The 23,170-nt window shown below is 60.2% G+C and overlaps 1 protein-coding gene across 1 annotated transcript in view; it reads right to left on the bottom strand.

The window, feature by feature from the left end:
* The window catches only part of SND1 (staphylococcal nuclease and tudor domain containing 1), a 76,213-nt gene that overhangs the window by 40,225 nt on the left and 12,818 nt on the right, over positions 1-23,170 (bottom strand). Inside the window, exons 7-10 of the mRNA XM_064141569.1 lie at positions 22,785-22,943; positions 21,475-21,581; positions 20,213-20,303; positions 10,220-10,333 (exon numbers count right to left, since the gene is read on the bottom strand). Coding sequence (XP_063997639.1) covers positions 10,220-10,333; positions 20,213-20,303; positions 21,475-21,581; positions 22,785-22,943 — 471 coding nt within the window. The remainder of the gene's footprint in view (positions 1-10,219; positions 10,334-20,212; positions 20,304-21,474; positions 21,582-22,784; positions 22,944-23,170) is intronic.

Genomic DNA, 23,170 nt, shown 5'->3' on the forward strand with positions numbered 1-23,170 from the left:
CACAGCTTCATTTTCTCATCAGCTCTTCACACACTCACCCACCAGACCCATGACCACTTGGCACCTCCTCAGTGACAAACCAGGAGGAGGATGGAACCAGCAGGGAGATGGAATCATAGAATCATAGAATTCTTCCTGGAACCAGGAGGAAGGAAGAGCTGGGAGGAGGAGGAGGAGGATGGAGCTAGGGCTGCATCTGCATCCTCCTGGCTCTGCATTCCTCCTGGTAGCATCTTCCTGCCTGGGACAGGGTCCCCAGAGCCACAGCTACTGCCTGTGGTCATGGGCCTGTTGTCATCTGGAGCAGCAGCAGCTGCTGCCTGACTGCTGCCAAGCTCCTGCCCAGCTGCCCAGGGTGACATCAGGGCTGCCAGGCTGTCCACAAGCCCACCACCACCCTGCCCTTTGCTCCCCCACCTTGCCCCTGCCTGGTTCACAGCTTTGAGGTAGGGTTGGTTCATTTTCCTTTGCTGCTGAGCTCTCCAAGCCATGAGCAATGTCCTGAGGTTCCAGAGGCTGGAATCCATACAGCAATCCCACTCTGCTGGCTTGGAATCATCCAGCAGGGAGCAGGCAGCATCCCTGGCTCCTGGCAAGACAGCTCAGGGGCCAGGTTCCAGCTGTGCCATGCTGGGTTTGTACATTGGATTTCAACCAGCAGGACAAAAAGCCTCCTGAGGTAAAGCAGCACTGATTTATCAGGGGGCTGGAACAGCCTGAAGGGCCTCCAGAACCTTCCCACCTGGAGCTGGATCTCAACCACCTGCAGCCCAGGATCAGATCCCAAACTATTCACTTCCCACCTGGGAAAGAAGTCAAGGGAAGGGACAATGGAAGCTCTGGATCAGCCTCAAGAGCCCCAGAACATCCCAGTCTCAAGACTGGAGCACCTGGAGCTGGATCTCCACCACCTGCAGTCCAGGATCAGACCCCAAACTAACAGGGGAAGGAAGAATGGAAGTTCTGGATCAACTTGAAGCTCTGGATCAGCCTGAAGAGCCCTAGAACACTCCACCATCTCAAGACTGGAGCACCTTGAGCTGGATCTCAATGACTTGGAGTCCAGGATCAGCTCCCAAACACTTCCTTTGCCACCTTGGGAAGCCTTCAGGAGAAGAAGGGACTGGTGAGAGCAGGTGAGGGGCCTGGGGTCATTTAGTCTGGAGAAAAGGAGGATGAGAGGAGCCCACATTGCTCTCTACTGTGCCCTGGAAGGAGGCTGCAGCGAGTTGGGTATTGGTTCTCTTCTCCCTGGTATCAAGCAATAAGATGAGCCAATGGCATCCTGGGCTGGCTCAGGAGCAGTGTGGGCAGCAGGACAAGGGAGGTTCTTGTGCCCCTGTGCTCAGCACTGCTCAGGCCACCCCTGCAGTGCTGTGTCCAGTTCTGGGCTCCTCCATTGCAGAGAGATGTTGAGGTGCTGGAAGGTGTTTGGAGCAGGGCAGCAAGGCTGGGGAGGGGCCTGGAGCAGAGCCCTTTGAGGAGAGGCTGAGGGAGCTGGGGGGGTGCAGCCTGCAGCAGAGGAGGCTCAGGGCAGAGCTCATTGCTGCCTGCAGCTGCCTGCAGGGAGGCTGTAGCCAGGTGGGGTTGGGCTCTGCTGCCAGGCAGCCAGGGACAGAAGAAGGGGCCAGAGGCTGAAGCTGTGCCAGGGCAGGTCTAGGCTGGATGTGAGGAGGAAGTTGTTGTCAGAGAGAGTGATTGGCATTGGAATGGGCTGCCCAGGGAGGTGGTGGAGTGGCTGTGGCTGGAGGTGTTGCAGCCAAGTCTGGCTGGGGCACTGAGTGCCATGGTCTGGTTGCTTGGCCAGGGCTGGGTGCTAGGTTGGGCTGGGTGAGCTTGGAGCTCTCTTCCAACCTGCTTGATTGATTCTCTGAGTTAGTTCCTGGGAAGGGTTAGGTGCTAGGTTGGCAAAGACCTCTCAGATCACCCAGTCCAACCTGTGGGGAGGAGATGTGCAAGCAAACCACTTCCCTGCTGTACAAACCATGCTGCCCCCAGGGCTGAGCCAAGGTTAGGAGAAGAAGCTGCCTCCATCTGTCTCCTCTCCTGAAGGAGCTCTTTGTAGCTCTCACTGAAATATGGATGAAGGAACTCCAGGTGCCCCCACCACTGCCTGCTTCTCTCCTGTCCCTAGCTGCTCCTCAAGCCTGACAAGATTTAGACCTCATTAAAGTCCAAAGAGCCAAGCACTTAAAGCTCCACCAGGACCTCCAGCCAAGAGGACAATCAGGTCGGTTACACCAAGCATGGTTGAGCAACCATGATCCTTGTAAGCATAATTGAAGCACCAACAGACACTGAGGAGTTCCTGGGGTTGCTTCTCATCCATCTTTTATGATCCTTGAGTGGAGAGAAGCTTTTCATGTGGCCTTACAAACCTCTGCTGGAAAGAGGAAGGCAAAAAAGGAGCAACCCAAGATCTACTCATGCTTGGGTGGGTGTAGTGCCAAGCACAGCTGCAGGCTGGGTGGGGAATGGCTGAGAGCAGCCCTGAGGAACAGGCCTTGGGGGTCTGGGGGTGAGGAAGAGCTCCACAGGAGCCTGCAGTGAGTGCAGCCCAGACACAACCCTGTGCTGGGTGCAGCAAGAGCAGTGTGGGCACAGGGCAAGGGAGGGGATTCTGCCCCTTGGCTCTGCTCTCCTCAGACCCCACCTGCAGTCCTGGGGGCAGTTCTGCAGCCCCCAACACAAGCAGGACATGGAAGTGTTGGAGCCAGTGCAGAGGAGGGCCAGGAAGGGCTGCAGCAGCTCTGCTGTGAGCACAGGCTGAGAGAGTTGGGGCTGTGCAGCCTGGAGAAGAGAAGGCTTGGAGGAGACCTTGGAGTGGCCTTGCAAGACCTGAAGGGGGCTACAGGAGGGACTACTGACAAGGTCTGGGAATGAGAGGAGGAGGAGGAGGAGGAGGAGAAATGGGTTTGAAGTGGCAGAGAGGAGATTGAAACTGGATGTTAGGGAGAAGTGAGGGTGGTGAGAGACTGGCACAGGGTGAGGGTGGTGAGCCCCTGGCACAGGTTGCCCAGGGAGGTTGTGGGGCACAGATCAAAGATCACATTGGGTGATTCTGTGCTCCACAACCTCCCTGGAGGTGCTCAGGACCGAGCTGGCTGAGTCCTTCAGCATCCTCTTCTAGTGGGAGGTGTCAAACTTTGCTCCCATCTTCTGCTTCCAGCCTTGAGCAGAGCAGGTTGGCAGAACTGGAAGAGCAAGCCAAGAGTGCCAAGAAGGGGATGTGGAGTGAAGGATCAGGGTCCCACACCATCAGAGACCTCAAGTACACCATCCAGCCCCTGGGCACAGGTTGCTCAGGGAGGTTGTGGAGCACAGAACCACCCAACGTGATCAAAGCTGTGTCTCAAGCTGTGCCAGGGCAGGTCTAGGCTGGATGGTAGGAGGAAGTTGTTGGCAGAGAGAGTGATTGGCATTGGAATGGGCTGCCCAGGGAGGTGGTGGAGTGTCCACATCCCTGGAGGTGTTGCAGCCAAGTCTGGCTGGGGCACTTAGTGCCATGGTCTGAGTGCTTGGGCAGGGCTGGGTGAGCTTGAAGCTCTCTGCCAACCTGCTTGATTGATTCTATGGGTTAATTAGAGACAAGGGTTAGGTGCCAGGTTGGGCTGGGTGGGCTTGAAGCTCTCTGCCAACCTGCTTGATTGATGCTATGAGTTAATTAGAGACAAGGGTTAGGTGCCAGGTTGGGCTGGGTGGGCTTGGAGCTCTCTGCCAACCTACTTGACTGATTCTATGAGGTAGTTCCTGAGAAGGGTGAGGTGCTAGGTTGGGCTGGGTGAGCTTGGAGCTCTCTGCCAACCTGCTTGACTGATTCTATGAGTTAATTAGTGACAAGGGTTAGGTGCCAGGCTGGAAAGGACCTCTCAGATCACCCAGTTCAACCTGGTCGATCCTGCGCCAACCTGCTTGAGTCTATAACATCACAACCACCATTCACCCCAACACCAAACCACCTCCAGGGGGCTTTGTCAAAGCCAACTGAGCCCTTGGCTCCTCAGCCAACATCTGAGCTGCTCTGCAGCCAAGGTTTCAGCTCCCTGCAGCCTCCAGCAGGCTGGTGAGGACCATCCGAGTGCCCTGCGCCGCCAGCGCCGCCTCTCCCCGCAGCCTGCCCAGCTCAGCGTGCCAGAGGATCCTCTGCAGGCACAGGAGGAACCCACCCATGTTCACACCTCAGTGTTCCCACTTCTGCCAAGCCACCCTCTCTCCCAAAAACCCAGCTCTGGGGAAGCATCAGCCAGGCACCTGCCAACCATCTGCTGAGCAGAACTCACCCAGCTCGGCACCGAGACATGAGCTGAGCAGCAAGAGGCAGCTGCAGGCACTTCAGGTTCCACCACCAGCCTTGTGCACCAAACCAAGACAGCTTTGGAAGGAGCAGCTCCTTTCCAGGGATGGAGCAGCTGGGGTTCCTCAAAAGAGGAGTGGTGGGACCTTGCCTCAACATCTCCACCTCTCAGATCTCCAACAGGGTTAAAGAAACATCTCCAGCAGCATCAGGGTGCTTGATAGGGCTGGGTCCATGGTTGGAGCTGATCCCTGGTGGTGTTTGGTCAATGCTTGGCTCTGATGGGGCTGGGTCCATGGTTGGAGTCAGTCCCTGGTGGTGTTTGGTCAATGCTTGGCTCTGATGGGGCTGGGTCCATGGTTGGAGCTGATCCCTGGTGGTGTTTGGTCAATGCTTGGCTCTGATGGGGCTGGGTCCATGGTTGGAGCTGATCTATGGTGGTGTTTGGTCAATGCTTGGCTCTGATGGGGCTGGGTCCATGGTTGGAGTCAATCCCTGGTGGTGTTTGGTCAATGCTTGGCCTTGATGAGGCTTGGTGGGGCTGGGTGAGTGGTTGGACTTGAGGACCTTAAGGGTCACTTCCAACCAAAATGACTCCATGGTTCTAAACCCAGCACCCTGAGGGGTCTGGGATGTCCCTGAGCTCAGACTCTGAGAATCCCCAAATTCCAGCCTGGTGGTGGCAGGAAGGGACCTCTGGAGCCCACCCAGTCCAACCCCCCTGCTCCAGCAGGGGCACCCACAGCAGCTTGAACAGCATCACAAGAGCCAGATGGGGCTGGGAGCTCTCCAGACAAGGAGGCTCCACAACCTGTCTGGGCAGGCAGGGCTCCAGTGCTCCACCACCCTCACTGCCAACCAGCTCCTGCTGCAACCTCCTGGGCTCCACTTTGTGCCCATTGCCCCTTATCCTGGCACTGGGCACCACTGAAAAGTCACAGACTCACAGAGCCAAGCAGGTTGGCAGAGCCCTCCAAGCTCACCCAGCCCTGCCCAAGCACCCAGCCCATGGCACTAAGTGCCCCAGCCAGGCTTGGCTGCAACACCTCCAGCCACAGCCACTCCACCACCTCCCTGGGCAGCCCATTCCAATGCCAATCACTCTCTCTGACAACAACTTCCTCCTCACAGCCAGCCTAGACCTGCCCTGGCACAGCTTCAGCCTCTGGCCCCTTCTTCTGTCCCTGGCTGCCTGGCAGCAGAGCCCAACCCCACCTGGCTACAGCCTCCCTGCAGGCAGCTGCAGGCAGCAATGAGCTCTGCCCTGAGCCTCCTCTGCTGCAGGCTGCACCCCCCCAGCTCCCTCAGCCTCTCCTCACAGGGCTCTGCTCCAGGCCCCTCCCCAGCCTTGCTGCCCTGCTCCAAACACCTTCCAGCACCTCAACATCTCTGCAATGGAGCAGCCCAGAACTGGACACAGCACTCCAGGGGTGGCCTGAGCAGTGCTGAGCACAGGGGCACAAGAACCTCCCTTGTCCTGCTGACCACACTGCTGCTGAGCCAGCCCAGGATGCCATTGGCTCTGCTGCCCACCTGGGCACTGCTGCCTCAGCTTCAGCTCCTCTCCCCCAGCACCCCCAGGGCCCTCTCTGCCTGCCTGCTCTCAGCCACTCTGGCCCCAGCCTGCAGTGCTGCTTGGGGCTGTTGTGGCCAAAGTGCAGAACCTGCCCTTGGCCTTGTTCAGTCTCATCCCCTTGGCCTCTGCCCACCCATGCAGCCTGGCCAGGTCCCTCTGCAGGGCTCTGCTACCCTCCCACAGCTCCACACTGCTCCTAGCTTGGTGCCAGCTGCACACTCACTGCTGCTGGACTCAGTGCCCTGCTCCAGACCAGCAATGAAGACACTGACCATGCCTGTGCCCAGCACTGACCCCTGGGGCACAGCACTGGTGCCAGCTGCCAACTCTGGCCCCACCTCTTGCTCCCCACCCTTTAGCTCTTGCTGAGCACTGAGCAGATCCCCTCTCAGGCTGCTCTTCTCCAGGCCAAACAGCCCCAGGGCTCTCAGCCTGCCCTCCTCCCAGAGCTGCTCCAGGCCCCTCAGCTCCTTCAGCCTCTCCACTGGCCTCTCTCCAGCAGCTCCCAGTCTCTCTGGAACTGGGGAGCCCAGAACTGGACCCAGCTCTGCAGCTGTGACCTCAGCAGGGCAGAGCAGAGTGGAGGAGAACCTCCCTTGACCTGCTGGCCACACTCAGCTTCCCCTCCCCCAGGAGACCCTTGGCCTTTCTGAGGCCACACTGCTGGCTCATGGGGACCTTCTCGTTCACCAGCATCCCCAGTTCCTTCTCCTCGGAGCTGGATGGGTTTCATCTTTGCTCTTCTCTCCAGAGCTGCCCTCCCATGGCCACTCAACTGCAGCACCTCCTCAGGGAGGCTGAAGGCTGCAGATCTCCTCCCATCCCCACTTATCTAAATTGACATCTTAATTGGTCCCAGGCTTGGGCTGGGGAGAATCAAACCCCTGGACCTCGACTCCTGGAGGAAGGCAGGATCCAAATCCATCCCAGAGCTCCTAGGCTGGGTGTGTTTGGAGTCTGGAGGAGGGACAAAACCTCCTCTCTGCATAGGTGAGGTGTTGAGGGTGCAGAGACCCCACCTGGACCCTGGCAGGAGGAGGAGGAGGAGGAGGTGGGAAGGGAAGTGGGAGCAGAGTTGAGTCCTGACTCCATGCCTGAGCTTCTCCCTGCTGTGGGACTCGCAGGTCCCAGCTCCTGCCTGTGCTGTGCAGATAAGGCTGAGGTGGTGCTGGGGGAGGACCTTCAAGGACAGCCTCGGGGCACCTTCTCCCAGCTGTGTTCTAGGAGCCTGCCAGGCTGAAGCTTGCTGCTGTCTGCTTTCTCCTGGCTGGTGACTCAGGTTGGGTCACCCACCCCTGGCTGATGCCACCAGCAAAGTGCTGGGAGGCTTCTGGGGCAGCATCACTCAAAGGTTTTAGGACCAAGGAGTTGTTTTGGTTGCAGAAGACCTCTGAGATCAGAGTCCAGCCCTGAGCTCAGCACTGCCAGGGCACCACCAAGCTCCACAGCACCAAAACCATTCCAGGGATGAGGACTCCACCACTGCCCTGGACAACCCTCCAGGGGGAGAAATTGTTCCTCATGGCCAATCTGAACCTCCCCTGGGGCAACCTGGATGCCCACCTGGCTGCAGGCTCCTCTCAGGGAGCTGTACAGAGCCAGAAGGTCTCCCCTCAGCCTCCTTTGCTCCAGGCTCAGCACCCCCAGGACCCTCAGCTGCTCCTCACAAGCTCTCCAGAGCCTTCTCCTCCTTCTCCAGACCCTTCCCCACCTTTGTTGTCCTTCTCTAGACCTGCTCCAGGCTCTCAATGTCCTCCCTGGGGTGAAGGGGGGCCCAAACCTGACCCCTGTGCCCAGCACTGACCCCTGGGGCACAGCACTGGTGCCAGCTGCCAGCTGGGTGTGGCACCATTCAGCACCACTCTCTGGGCCCAGCCCTGCAGCCAGTTCCTGACCCACAGCAGAGGGACTCTGCCCAGGCCAGGAGCTGCCAGCTGTGCCAGGAGCTGCTTGTGGCAGAGGTGCCAAAGGCTTAGCTGCAGCCCAGGCAGCCTCCAGCCACAGCCTGCCCCACGCTCAGCAGGCAGAAGCTGAGCAGCAAAGCAGCTCAGGGTGCTCAGGCAGGACCTGCCCCTCCTAAACCCATGCTGGCTGGGCACAGGCCCCTGGCCATGCTGTGGGTGCTGTGTGCTGGCACTCAAGACAACCTGCTGCAGGAGAAAGCAGTCACCCACACTGAAATGCCACAGGAGTGAGGCAAGAGGAGGGAAGAGATGGCAGCTGCCTCTCTGGAGCCTCCTCAGATACCATGAATCACCCTGCAGGGTGCCAAGGTGGCACAGAGCAGCAGCTCTACCTCCCTAGCACCTCTGGTAATGCCTCCCTGCATGCCATGGGCTGCTCTGCAGGGTGCCAAGGTGGAACAGAGCAGCAGCTCTACCTTCCTAGCACCTCTGGTAATGCCTCCCTGCATGCCATGGGCTGCTCTGCAGGGTGCCAAGGTGGCACAGAGCAGCAGCTCTACCTCCCCACCACCTCTGGTAATGCCTCCCTGCATGCCATGGGCTGCTCTGCAGGATGCCAAGGTGGAACAGAGCAGCAACTCTACCTTCCTAGCACCTCTGGTAATGCCTCCCTGCATGCCATGGGCTGCTCTGCAGGGTGCCAAGGTGGCACAGAGCAGCAGCTCTACCTCCCCACCACCTCTGGTGGCCACTTCTCAGCCACCTCTTGTGTCCCAACACGGTGCTGACGCCAGCTTGAGGCAGGATGGAGGAGGAAGAGGCTAATCTGGGAAGTTCATCCATAATTCAGTGTGGACAACACCAGACCATTCCAAGAGGGTGGAATTGCCAAGTCTCTGTTCCCACAGCAACCTTGGCACGGTCCCTGGTGGGCAACCAACAGCTCCAAGAGCTGTGGCACGAGGTGGTGGTACCCACCAGGGCTGTGGCACCCACCCCAAGAGACATCCAGGGTAAAAATAAGCCTGGAATAAAGGAGGCTTGGAAAAGATCCTTGGATGGAGGTTGGAGATTCCCAGCTAGGAAGTCTTCTTCTGGCATGCAGGTGGAAGCTTCCTCATCATGGAATGGGTTAGGTTGGGAGGGGACCTCGAAGCTGTGCCATAGGCAGGGGACAGCTCCTACTAGAAGAGGTCACTCAAAGGCCTCATCCAGCCTGGTGCTGAACACCTCCAGGGAGGTGGTGGAGCACAGAATCACCCAATGTGATCTTTGATCACATTGGGTGATTCTGTGCTCCACCACCTCCCTGGGCAACCTGTGCCAGGGGCTCACCACCCTCAACCTGTGCCACACAGCTTGGTGCCACCTGCACACTTGCTGAGGCTGCACTGATTGCTCTGCCCATATCACTGACAAAGCTGCTCCACAGCACTGCTGCCAGCACTGACCCCTGAGGGAGCCACTTGGCACTGCTCTGCAAGTGGGCACTGTGCCCTTGCTCACTGCTGTCTGCCTGCTACCACCCAGCCCATTCCTGACCCATGCAGCCTGTGTGTCCCCAGCTTGGTGCCCAGGATGCCCTGTGGCACAGAGCCCAAAGCCTCACTCAGGGCTGGGCAGATGCTGCAAGTTGCCCTTCCCATGTCCACTGCAGCTGTGACCCCACCACAAGCAGCCTCTGCCTTTGCCAGCCATGCTCTGCCCTCGGTGTAGCCCTTGCTGGATGCCATCATAGAGCCAAGCAGGTTGGCAGAGCCCTCCAAGCTCACCCAGCCTGGCCCAGCACCCAGCCCTGCCCAAGCACCCAGACCATGGCACTCAGTGCCCCAGCCAGGCTTGGCTGCAACACCTCCAGCCACAGCCACTCCACCACCTCCCTGGGCAGCCTATTCCAATGCCAATCACTCTCTCTGCCAACAACTTCCTAACAACATCCAGCCTAGACCTGCCCTGGCACAGCTTCAGCCTCTGGCCCCTTCTTCTGGTGCTGCTTGCCTGGCAGCAGAGCCCAACCCCACCTGGCTACAGCCTCCCTGCAGGCAGCTGCAGGCAGCAATGAGCTCTGCCCTGAGCCTCCTCTGCTGCAGGCTGCACCCCCCCAGCTCCCTCAGCCTCTCCTCACAGGGCTCTGCTCCAGGCCCCTCACAGCTTTGTCGCCCTCCTGTGGACACCTTCCAGTACTGCAACATCTCTGCAATGGAGGAGCCCAGAACTGGACACAGCACTCCAGGGGTGGCCTGAGCAGTGCTGAGCACAGGGGCACAAGAACCTCCCTTGTCCTGCTGCCCACACTGCTCCTCAGCCAGCCCAGGATGCCATTGGCTCTGCTGCCCACCTCAGATGGCCACAGCCACTGCTGACTGCTGCCTGAGAGAGAGCAGAGCCCCTTCCCAGTGTCCCCCTGAGGTGCCCTCCCCATGCCCCCCCCCAGCCCAGGCTCACCTGTGTGCTGTCCCCTTCCAGCCGAGGAGGTCTGATGCTGGAGAGGTGAATGGTTTTGTAGTCTCCAGAGTTGAGCTTCACCACGATGGCATCAGCATTCAGCACCTGCATCACCTGGGCAAGGGGAAAGGGGGCAGCTGAGCAGGGTGGCCCAACAGCTTGCACCATCATAGAGTCATCAGCCTGGAATCAAGCAGGTTGGGAGAGAGCTCCAAGCTCATCCAGTCCAACCTAGCACCCAGCCCTGCCCAATCACCCAGCCCATGGCACTGAGTGCCAACCTGGACCCCTTTTCAGCTGGATGTGTGTGTGTGTGTGTGGCTGACACCACTCAAGCTGTGCTGCCACCCAAGGAGGGCTGGGAGAAGGCAAAGCTCAAGGTTTCAGTGAGGATATATGCAGGGTCCTGCAGCTGGGCAGGAGGAACACCAGGCAGCAGTACAGGTTGGGAGCTGTCCTGCAGGAAAGCAGCTCCCTGGAGGAAGACTTTGGGGTGCTGGTGGACAGCAGAGTCCTGTATGGGCCAACTATGTGCCCCTGGGGCCAAGAGAGCCAATGGCAGCCTGGGGTGCAGCAGAAGTGTCCAGCAGGGCTGGGGAGGCTCTGATCTGCCCTGCTGAGAGCACACCTGGAGCACTGCATCCAGTTCAGAGGTTCAAGCAGGTTGGCAGAGACCTCCAAGCTCACCCAGCCCTGCCCAAGCACCCAGACCATGGCACTCAGTGCCCCAGCCAGGCTTGGCTGCAACACCTCCAGCCACAGCCACTCCACCACCTCCCTGGGCAGCCCATTCCAATGCCAATCACTCTCTCTGACAACAACTTCCTAACAACATCCAGCCTAGACCTGCCCTGGCACAGCTTCAGCCTCTGGCCCCTTCTTCTGTTGCTGCTTGCCTGGCAGCAGAGCCCAACCCCACCTGGCTACAGCCTCCCTGCAGGCAGCTGCAGGCAGCAATGAGCTCTGCCCTGAGCCTCCTCTGCTGCAGGCTGCACCCCCCCAGCTCCCTCAGCCTCTCCTCACAGGGCTCTGCTCCAGGCCCCTCACAGCTTTGGCGCCCTCCTGCGGACACCTTCCAGTACTGCAACAGCTCTGCAATGGAGGAGCCCAGAACTGGACACAGCACTCCAGGGGTGGCCTGAGCAGTGCTGAGCACAGGGGCACAAGAACCTCCCTTGTCCTGCTGCCCACACTGCTCCTGAGCCAGCCCAGGATGCCATTGGCTCTGCTGCCCACCTGGGCACTGCTGCCTCAGCTTCAGCTCCTCTCTGCCAGCACCCCCAGGGCCCTCTCTGCCTGCCTGCTCTCAGCCACTCTGGCCCCAGCCCCAAGTGCTGCTTGGGGTTGTTGTGGCCAAAGTGCAGAACCTGCCCTGGGCCTTGTTCAGTCTCATCCCCTTGGCCTCTGCCCACCCATGCAGCCTGGCCAGGTCCCTCTGCAGGGCTCTGCTACCCTCCCACAGCTCCACACTGCTCCTAGCTTGGTGCCAGCTGCACACTCACTGCTGCTGGACTCAGTGCCCTGCTCCAGAGCAGCAATGAAGACACTGACCAGGCCTGTGCCCAGCACTGACTCCTGGGGCACAGCACTGGTGCCAGCTGGATGAGCTCCAGGAGTCCCCTCAGATCAGCATCATGGTGAACCTCAAGAAGAACAACAACAACTTTCCCTCTCTTCTCACCCCTAGGGAAGGTTGATGGGGGGCAGAGGGAGGGCACAAACTGGAGCCCTCCTTCCTCCAGGACTATCACCTCCCCCTTCCCCCTGCAGTCTGCAATGGACCACATTGGGAAGGATGATCCCTGCAGGTGTTGGGGGGGGGAGGGTGGAGGAACATGAAACATCTGCAGAGGCCTGGAGAAAGCCAAAGCTCAGCAGGAAAATCCTTTCCATCCTTTCCTCCAAGAGCTCCTGGGTGGCAGTGAAGGCACCATCAATATTGGATGAAGTAAGGTGACAAATGGCACAGCCACGGGGACACTGCTGACTCTCCTGTTCTGCTCTCACCTCCCTCACCCTGTCCTCTTCTCACCCATGAAAGCCCTGAGAAAGGGCCTGCAAAGCATCTGCTGCTGCTTCCAGCAGGCTGAAGCCTCCTGCCTGGAGCTGGGAGCACCTGGAGGTCATCCTCAGGTCCTGCTGCCACCCTGCTCCTGATGCCACATCCTTGAGTGACAGATGCACAGCAGGCTGGGGGCAGAGTGGCTGGAGGGGATGGAGAAGGACCTGGATGGATTGGGCCAAGGTCCATGGGATGAAGTTCACCAAGGCCAAGTCACTACACCTCCATGGATGCTCCAGTCTGGGGCAGAGTGGCTGGAAAGGATGGAAAAGGACCTGGATGAATTGGGCCAAGATCCATGGGATGAGATTCACCAAGGCCAAGTCTTGGGTCACAACAGCCCCAAGGATGCTCCAGGCTGAGGGCAGAGTGGCTGGAAAGGATGGAAGGGGACCTGGATGGGTTGGGCCAAGGTCAATGGGGTGAGGTTCACCAAGGCTAAGTCACTACAGCCCCATGGATGCTTCAGGCTGGAGGAAGAGTGGCTGGAAAGGATGGAGAAGGACCTGGATGAACCCATCCCAATCATCTTGGGCCAAGGTGAGTGGGATAAGGTTCACCCAGGCCAAGTCCTGGGTACTGCACTTGGGTCACTACAGCCCCATGGATGTGCCAGGCTGGAGGCAGAGTGGATAGAAAGGATGGAGAAGGAGCTGGCTCCACTCTGACTCGAGGTGGATGTAGAGACCCTGTCCTGCAGCACCTCATGGCCCCTCAGAGCCCCAGCACAGCTGGGTCAAGCTGGCAAAGTGCCCTCCAAGTTGCCTCCACGCCTGGCACTGTGGGCAGAGGCACTGAGTGCAGCCTCAGCAAGGTTGCTGCCCACACCAAGCTGTGTGCTGCAGCAGCCAGGCTGAGGGCAGGCATCCAGCCAGAGGCACCTGGGCAGGCTGCAGAGGTGGGCACAGGCCAAGCTCAGGAGGTGCAACAAGACCAAGGGCAAGGTCCTGCAGCTGGGTGGAGGCAATGCCAAGCACCAATCCAGGCTGGGCAGTGCCAGGCTGGAGAGCAGCCCTGAGGAGAGGCACTTGGGGGTGCTGCTGGAGGAGAAGCTGAGCAGGAGCCAGCAGTGTGCACTTGCAGCCCAGAAAGCCAAGCAGAGCCTGGGCTGCAGCAGCAGCAGTGTGGCCAGCAGGGCCAGGGAGGGGATTCTGCCCCTCTGCTCTGCTCTGCTGAGACCCCAGCTGGAGTCCTGCATCCAGCTCTGGAGCCCCTGGGACAAGAGGGCTGTGGAGATGCTGGAGAGTGTCCAGAGCAGGGCCAGGAGGATGCTCAGAGGCTGCAGCAGCTCTGCTGTGAGCACAGCCTGAAAGAGTTGGGGCTGTGCAGGCTGGAGCAGAGGAGGCTCCCAGGTGACCTTCTTGTGGCCTGCCAGGATCTGAAGTGGGCTCCAAAAAAGCTGGGGAGGGACTTTTGAGGCTGTGGGGGAGTGGCAGGAGTGGGGGGAATGGAGCAAAGCTGGAGGTGGGGAGAGTGAGGCTGGAGGTGAGGAGGAAGTTGTTGAGCAGGAGAGTGGTGAGAGGCTGGAATGGGTTGCCCAGGGAGGTGGTTGAGGCCCCATGGCTGGAGGTGTTTGAGGCCAGGCTGGCTGAGGCTGTGTGCAGCCTGCTCTAGGGTAGGGTGTCCCTGGGCATGGCAGGGGGTTGGAACTGGCTGCTCCTTGGGCTCCCTTCCAGGCCTGACTGATTTTGAGTCTAAGACCATTTCTGGCCAGGAATGCAGGGGTTTGCTCAGGGCTGGATGGACTTGGCCAGGTCCCTGGTGCCAGTTGCTGGCTCCCCAACGTCTCCTGTGGCCAGGCTGGAGGCTGAGATGTTGGCACTTGGCATCCTCTTGCCCTTCTGCCAGAGAAGCACCACGAGGAGAGGGGGAAGCACGTGCTGGGTGTCTAATGAAGCATGGGGATTGACCCTCAGAGCTGACTTGCAGCTCCTCTGGGTTTCAGCAGCTGGTTTGTGTCCAAGGAGGCAGGGATGGATGCTCAGAAACGTGCTGCTGAGTTCCCCCCCTGACCTCCTTCCCCCAGCCAGGACGATGCCCTGGAGCATGAGATGTGATTACTCTGCTTAACAGGGCAAAAGTGCTCTGGGCTGGGTTGGGCTGGCAGGGAAAGAGGAGATTTAGGTCCTAGGAGAAGCTGAGTTGTCCCCTGGGGGAGGTTGGAGACGAAGCTTTGGTGTCTCCTCCAATTTGGATTGCCAGCATCTTGCTACCCCTCGGGCTGGGGGGAGCTAGGGGGGAAAGGGCTTCAAGAGCAGCAAGGCTGAGATCTCCTTCCTCTGCTCTGGACACAGTTCTCCAGCAGGGCAAGAGTGGAACAGAGTCACAGAACAGACTCACAGAGCCAAGCAGGTTGGCAGAGCCCTCCAAGCTCACCCAGCCCTGCCCTGCCCTGCCCAAGCACCCAGCCCATGGCACTCAGTGCCCCAGCCAGGCTTGGCTGCAACACCTCCAGCCACAGCCACTCCACCACCTCCCTGGGCAGCCCATTCCAATGCCAATCACTCTCTCTGACAACAACTTCCTAACAACATCCAGCCTAGACCTGCCCTGGCACAGCTTCAGCCTCTGGCCCCTTCTTCTGTTGCTGCTTGCCTGGCAGCAGAGCCCAACCCCACCTGGCTACAGCCTCCCTGCAGGCAGCTGCAGGCAGCAATGAGCTCTGCCCTGAGCCTCCTCTGCTGCAGGCTGCACCCCCCCAGCTCCCTCAGCCTCTCCTCACAGGGCTCTGCTCCAGGCCCCTCCCCAGCCTTGCTGCCCTGCTCCAAACACCTTCCAGCACCTCAACAGCTCTCTGCAATGGAGGAGCCCAGAACTGGACACAGCACTCCAGGGGTGGCCTGAGCAGTGCTGAGCACAGGGGCACAAGAACCTCCCTTGTCCTGCTGCCCACACTGCTCCTGAGCCAGCCCAGGATGCCATTGGCTCTGCTGCCCACCTGGGCACTGCTGCCTCAGCTTCAGCTCCTCTCTGCCAGCACCCCCAGGGCCCTCTCTGCCTGCCTGCTCTCAGCCACTCTGGCCCCAGCCTGTGGTGCAGAGGCAGAGGCAGAAGCTGTGAGCACTTTAGGGCTGGATTCTAAACAGCTTCTGGCAGGAGAAGCCTTTTTCGGGGGGGGAAGGGCAGGGGAGGGGAAGGGAAGGAGGATGTCCCCAATTTTTGGGTTGCTCCAAGCCAAGCTGATGTAGGCAGTTCAGGAGAGAAGCTGCCAGATTCTTCCTCCTCCTCTTCCTCCTCAGCCTCCTCCTCCTGCCACTCTCCCACAGCATCGAATCCAGCCCAAACCTTCAGTTCTCCTCCACCCCTCAACCCCTCCCCTGGCACACAAAGCCCCAGGAGCAAGCAGCCAAAATTAGCTTCACTTTGCTGCTTTAGCAAAGCCAGGTTGGGATCTTCCTCCTCCTCTTCCTCCTCCCTTCCCTCCTCCTCCTCCCCTATGTCAGCTCTGCCATGTTCTGCCTTTCCCGGAGCTGCCCCAGCAGGAGCTGCCAGCCTGATGCCAGCCTGGCGGTGCTGAGAGCTCCCTGAGGGGTGCTGGGAGGATGGAGGAGGGCTCAGGGGGTGCTGGGAGGAAGGATGAGGGCCCAGAGGGTGCTCAGACCCCACCAAAGGGTGTTGGAAGGAAGGATGAGGGCTCAGAGGGTGCTGAGAGGATGGAGAAGGGCTCAGAGGGTGCCCAAAACTGGGAGCCTGTGCCCCAAAACTGGGGAGATACACCCAAAACTGGGAGCCTGTGCCCCAAAACTGGGAGCCTGTGCCCCAAAACTGGGAGCCTGTGCCCCAAAACTGGGAGGGTTCTGCCCTGAACCTGTGTGAGCAGCCCCAAACTGGAGTGGACTGAGCCCCAAAACTGGAAGGGAAGTTGTGCCCCCATGCTTGGGGGGGATCCTAACTGGGCTTGTGCCCAGACCTGAGAGGTTGTGCCCCAAAGCAGAGAGCCCCAGAGCCAGGCAGGTTGGCAGAGCTCTGCAAGCTCAAGGTGCTCACCTAGGAGCCTCCTCTGCTGCAGCCTGCACAGCCCCAACTCTTTCAGTCTGTGCTCACAGCAGAGCTGCTGCAGCCTCTCAGCATCCTCCTGGCCCTGCTCTGGACACTCTCCAGCATCTCCACAGCCCTCTTGTCCCAGGGGCTCCAGAGCTGGATGCAGGACTCCAGCTGGGGTCTCAGCAGAGCAGAGCAGAGGGGCAGAATCCCCTCCCTGGCCCTGCTGGCCACACTGCTGCTGCTGCAGCCCAGGCTCTGCTTGGCTTTCTGGGCTGCAAGTGCACACTGCTGGCTCCTGCTGAGCTTCTCCTCCAGCAGCACCCCCAAGTGCCTCTCCTCAGGGCTGCTCTCCAGCCTGGCACTGCCCAGCCTGGATTGGTGCTTGGCATTGCCTCCACCCAGCTGCAGGACCTTGCCCTTGGTCTTGTTGCACCTCCTGAGCTTGGCCTGTGCCCACCTCTGCAGCCTGCCCAGGTGCCTCTGGCTGGATGCCTGCCCTCAGCCTGGCTGCTGCAGCACACAGCTTGGTGTGGGCAGCAACCTTGCTGAGGCTGCACTCAGAGCCTCTGCCCATGGCACCCACAGAGATGCTGATCCCAGGGCTCACCCCTGAGGGACTCCACTTGGCCACGGAGCCATTGGCAGCCACTCTGTGGGTGCAGCCTTCAAGCCACTTCTTAATCCATCAGTGCTCCACCCCTCAAACCCCAGTCTGGGGCCACAGCTCCCAGTTTTGGGGCCACATTTCCCATTTTGGAGCCAAACTTCCCATTTTGGGGCCACATCTCCCAGCTTTGGGGCCACACTTCCAACTTTGGGGGCACACCCGCCCCATGGCAACAGCTGGCACAAGGCCTGGAGCTGCTGCTGAGCCTCCAACCCCCCATGAGAGCCTTCCACTGCCTTGCTGTGGTGCCAAGGATGAGGCATCTGCTGGTGGCACCTCCTCGCCAGCATCCCACAGGCTGCTTCCACCAAACAAGGGACATCTTGGAGGTGCCAGAAGCTTCCACAGCCACCTCCAGAAGCTGCTGAGCAGAAAGGATGAGTAATGGGTGCCTGTGCCAACTCCTGGCAGTGCCAGCTCCGTGCCCATGGTGGGCACTGGGCCAGCTGCTGCTTCTCACCGCGATGGCAGCGCCAAGGACCTGCAGTTGGCTTCTAAGCTCTGGTCCCTCTCCATGACCAGTTGGGCTTGGGAGTTGGGCAACTGGGAGAGGAGAAAAGCCCAACAGAGCCTGGGGAAGCTGAGGAGAAGATGGAGGAGAAGCTTTTCTGGGGGTCTACTCCAAGGAAGGAGAAGGCCTGCAGGTGCTGAGCCCCCCAGGAGCACTCAACCTCCAGAAGACCCCCAAGGGTAGAAGCCCCCAGGAGGAGAACCTCAGGACAAGAACCTTGCAACTAAATGCTGAGAACAGGTGCCCCAGAAGGGGAACCTCTAGGGTAGACCCCCCAGAAGGAGACCCTCAGAGGGAGAACCTCAAGGGTAGACTCCCCAGAAGGAGACCCTCAAGGGTAGACTCCCCAGAAGGAGACCCTCAAGGGTAGACTCCCCAGAAGGAGACCCTCAGGAGCAGAACCTCACAACCAAAATGCTAAGAACAGACCCCCAGAAGGAGAACCTCGAGGGTAAAACCCTCAGGAGACCCTCAGAAGCAGACCCTCATGACCAGAGCCCCCCAAGGAGCAGACCCTCATGACCAGAGCCCCCCAAGGAGCAGACCCTCATGACCAGAGCCCCCCAAGGAGCAGACCCTCATGACCAGAGCCCCACAAGGAGCACACTCTCATGACCAGAGCCCCACAAGGAGCACACTCTCATGACCAGAGCCCCCCAAGGAGCAGACCCTCATGACCAGAGCCCCCCAAGGAGCAGACCCTCATGACCAGAGCCCCCCAAGGAGCAGACCCTCATGACCAGAGCCCCCCAAGGAGCAGACCCTCATGACCAGAGCCCCCCAAGGAGCAGACCCTCATGACCAGAGCCCCCCAAGGAGCAGACCCTCATGACCAGAGCCCCACAAGGAGCACACTCTCATGACCAGAGCCCCCCAAGGAGCAGACTCTCATGACCACAACCCCCAGAAACAGAACCTCCAGGAGCAGCCCCTGCAGGGCAGAACCCCCTGGAGCCCAGGAGCTGGGGTGGCTGAAGCCCTCCCAGGGTTAGCAGCCCAAGCCAAGTGAGCTCTCCCAGCCTGCTGGCACAGTGGCTGAGCCACCAGCACCATCTAGTGGGTGCTCCTCAGAGGTCTTCCTGGCTCCAAGCCGTTCCTGCAGCCCAGCCCTGCTGCCACAAGGGCCCTGGAGAAGCTGAGATGGTCCTCCACAGGGCCATCCATAACCCAAGGTAGGGGCAGCAGCAGACCAAGCTCCAGAGAGCTTCTCTTGCATTGGAAGGGACCTTGAAGACTGAATCCAACTGCTCCACAACCTCACCTAGAGCAGGCTGCTCAGAGATCAACCCTACCAGAGCAGGGCAGGGATTGTCCTCCTGGACTGGGCACTGGGGAGACCACACCTGGGACCCCAGGAGCAAGTGCTGGGGTCACTCACTCAAGGGCAGAAACCCCAGGAGCAGAGCCCTAGAGAGCAAAGCTGAGGAGCAGAGACCCTCATGAGCAGAGCCTCCCAAGGAGCAGACCCTCATGACCAGAGCCCCCCAAGGAGCAGACCCTCATGACCAGAGCCCCCCAAGGAACAGACCCTCATGACCAGAGCCCCCCCAAGGAGCAGACCCTCATGACCAGAGCCCCCCCAAGGAGCAGACCCTCATGACCAGAGCCCCCCCAAGGAGCAGACCCTCATGACCAGAGCCCCCCCAAGGAGCAGACCCTCATGACCAGAGCCCCCCCAAGGAGCAGACCCTCATGACCAGAGCCCCCCAAGGAGCAGACCCTCATGACCAGAGCCCCCCAAGGAGCAGACCCTCATGACCAGAGCCCCCCAAGGAGCAGACCCTCATGACCAGAGCCCCCCAAGGAACAGACCCTCATGACCAGAGCCCCCCAAGGAGCAGACCCTCATGACCAGAGCCCCCCAAGGAACAGACCCTCATGACCAGAGCCCCCCAAGGAGCAGACCCTCATGACCAGAGCCCCCCAAGGAGCAGACCCTCATGACCAGAGCCCCCCAAGGAGCAGACTCTGATGACCACAACCCCCCAAGGAGCAGACCCTCATGACCAGAGCCCCCCAAGGAGCAGACTCCCTCCAAAGAAAGACATTGAGGAGATGGAGCAGAGCCAGAGGAGGACACCAAAGCTTGGGGAGGGTCTGAAGAAGAAGAGTGAAGAACTTGTGAGGAGCAGCTGAGGGACCTGGGGTTGTTGAGCCTGGAGAAAAGGAGGCTGAGAGAGACCTTCTGGCTCTCTCCAGCAGCATGAAAGTGGCCTGCAGCCAGGTGGCCATCAAGGTCATCTTCTAAGTGATGAGGCAGAAGGAAATGGCCTCAAGTTGCCCCAGGAGAGGTTCAAGTTGGCCATCAGGAACAATTTCTACCCCTTGAGGCCTGGCCCAGGCTGCCCAGGGTGGAGTCCTCATCTCTGGAGGGTTTTAAGGCCATGGAGATGTGGTGCTGAGGGCCATGGGTTGGTGGTGCCCTGGCAGGGCTGGGTTAAGGCTTGGACTTGATGATCTTCAGAGTCTCTGCCAAGCCAAACTCATTCTGACACTGAAGAGAACTCCAGCAAGCCTCGAAGAAGCCCTCAGGAGATTCAGTGATGGTTCAGCCCCCAAGCAGCAAGGCCCCTGGACAGCCACCAGACTTCCTCCCTCCACCATGGGTCCATCTCCACCCACCCCAGACCTGCCCAAGATGCCACAGAGGGGATGCAGCCAAGCCAAAACCACCTGCAGCACACCTAGAGCTGGACCCAAAGCAGAGGCAAACCTGGCTCCACCATCCCAACCCTTCCTGCTGCTTCTCCTGCTCCACCAGCAGCTCACCTTGGCCACAAACTGCTTGTCCTTCTGGTCCAGGTTGGCTGTGGGGGCCACATAGTCCCTCCAGATCCTCAGCTTCCGTTCTTTGGCGAACCTGAGAGGAGAGGGGACAGAGGTGTCAGGGCCAGGATAGTGTCCCCAGCAGGGAGGGAGCTGCTGGGCCTTCAGCTGGCCACTAAACCCCTGCTAGGTACTCTGAGGTTGGCACAGATGTGGAAAGAGAGGGCTGGGGGAGATGCTTCAGGGGCAGGGGGAAAGGTGGGGGAGAGGTTTTGAGGGAGAGGGGGCAGAGAAACTGGGGGAGAAGCCTCTGGGGTGGGCAGGAGCTGGGGGAGAAGCCTCTGGGGTGGGCAGGAGCTGGGGGAGAAGCCTCTGGGGTGGGCAGGAGCTGGCGGAGAAGCCTCTGGGGTGGGCAGGGGCTGGCGGAGAAGCCTCTGGGGTGGGCAGGGGCTGGGGGAGAAGCCTCTGGGGTGGGCAGGGGCTGGGGGAGAAGCCTCTGGGGTGGGCAGGGGCTGGGGGAGAAGCCCCTGGGGTGGGCAGGGGCTGGGGGAGAAGCCTCTGGGGTGGGCAGGAGCTGGAGGAGAAGCCCCTGGGGTGGGCAGGAGCTGGCGGAGAAGCCTCTGGGGTGGGCAGGAGCTGGCGGAGAAGCCTCTGGGGTGGGCAGGAGCTGGCGGAGAAGCCTCTGGGGTGGGCAGGGGCTGGCGGAGGTGGCTCTGGGGTGGGCAGGGGGAGAAGCCCCTGGGGTGGGCAGGGGGTGGGGGAGGTGGCTCTGGGATGGGGGAGGTGGCTCTGGGGTGGGCAGGGGCTGGGGGAGGTGGCTCTGGGGTGGGGCTGGGGGAGAAGCCCCTGGGGTGGGCAGGGGCTGGTGGAAGTGGCTCTGGGGTGGGCAGGGGCTGGTGGAAGTGGCTCTGGGGTGGGCAGGGGCTGGTGGAAGTGGCTCTGGGGTGGGCAGGGGCTGGGGGAGAAGCCCCTGGGGTGGGCAGGGGCTGGGGGAGAAGCCCCTGGGGTGGGCAGGAGCTGAGGGAGAAGCCCCTGGGGTGGGCAGGAGCTGAGGGAGAAGCCCCTGGGGTGGGCAGGAGCTGGGGGAGAAGCCCCTGGGGTGGGCAGGAGCTGGGGGAGGTGGCCCTGGTGCGGGGCTGAAGCTGGTGGCGAAGTTTCTGGGGGGGCTAATAAGCTGGAGGAGAAGTTGTTTGGAAGGTGCCCAGAGCAGAGGTGGGCAGAGGTGGGCAGGGGGAGCCCCTCGGGGTGCCCGGGGCGGGGCTCACCTCTCGGCTGCCCGCAGCTTGTCGGCGCCGCGGGTGTAGACGGCGATGGACCAGTCCACGCAGCGCGCAAAGCCCTCCCGCAGCAGCAGCTCCGTGATGTTCCCGTTCTGCCCACGGGGAGAGCCTCCTTCAGCTCCCCCGGGCCCAGACACCCCCCAGCCCTCTGCAGCCAGCACCCAGGGCCCCGCCAGAGGGACAGGGACACCGAAACCACCTCCAGCAACAGCAGGGTCCCCCACAACCATCACTCAAGACCCCACCAGAGGGACAGGGACACTGAAATTACCTCCAGCACCAGCAGGGTCCCCCACAACCATCACTCAAGACCCCACCAGAGGGACAGGGACACTGAAACCACCTTCAGCACAATAAGGGTCTCCTACAACCATCACTCAAGACCCCACAAGACCTCGAGACCCCACCAGAGGAGCATGGACAACAAAACCACCTCCAGCATCAGCAGAGTCTCCTACATCCATTGGAAGACTCTTCAAGACCCCACCAGAGGGACAGGGACACTGAAACCACCTCCAGCACCACCAGGATCTCCTACAACCATCACTCAAGACCCCACCAGAGGGACATGGACACTGAAACCACCTTCAGCACAATAAGGGTCTCCTACAACCATCACTCAAGACCCCACAAGACCCTGAGACCACACCAGAGGGACATAGACACTGAAACCACCTCCAGCACCATTAGGGTCTTCTACATCCATTGGAAGACTCTTCAAGACCACACCAGAGGGACATGGACACCAAAACCACCTCCAGCACCACCAGGGTCTCCTATAACCATCACAACACCCAACAAGACCTCGAGATCCCACCAGAGGAACATGGACACTGAAACCACCTCCAGCACCAGCAGGGTCTCCTACAACCATTACTCAAGACCCCACCAGAAGGACATGGACACTGAAACCACCTCCAGCACCACCAGGGTCTCCTACAACCATTACTCAAGACCCCACCAGAAGGACATGGACACTGAAACCACCTCCAGCACCACCAGGGTCTCCTACAACCATCACTCAAGACCCCACCAGAAGGACATGGACACTGAAACCACCTCCAGCACCACCAGGGTCTCCTACAACCATCACTCAAGACCCCACCAGAGGAGCATGGACACTGCTTCAGCACCACCAGAGTCTTCCACAACCACCACTCCAGACCCTACCTCTCCTCAGGACCCCCCCAGAGCAATGTGGACTTTGACATCACCTCAAACACCTCCACCAAGCCATGACAAAAGCCTGCTTGGACCTTCTCCCCCCTCCCCTTCTCCCCAGCCCCTGCACTTGCCGGGTGGAGGATGGTGCCCAGGATGTTCTGGTTGTGGCAGCTCTCCAGGACAATCTGCACATCCCTCTGGAGGAGCCTGGACTCTGTGAAGAACTTGGCCTCAGCAGCAAACGGCTCAGGGACCTCAGGAGCATCTGCCTCCCGTTTGAAGGTGGGGCACTGGAGGAGAGGGCAAGAGACAGAGCATCACAGAGCCAAGCAGGTTGGCAGAGCCCTCCAAGCTCACCCAGCCCTGCCCAAGCACCCAGCCCATGGCACTCAGTGCCCCAGCCAGGCTTGGCTGCAACACCTCCAGCCACAGCCACTCCACCACCTCCCTGGGCAGCCCATTCCAATGCCAATCACTCTCTCTGACAACAACTTCCTAACAACATCCAGCCTAGACC

The sequence above is a fragment of the Pogoniulus pusillus genome, chromosome 4 (assembly GCF_015220805.1).
Source record: "Pogoniulus pusillus isolate bPogPus1 chromosome 4, bPogPus1.pri, whole genome shotgun sequence".
NCBI lineage: Eukaryota > Metazoa > Chordata > Aves > Piciformes > Lybiidae > Pogoniulus > Pogoniulus pusillus.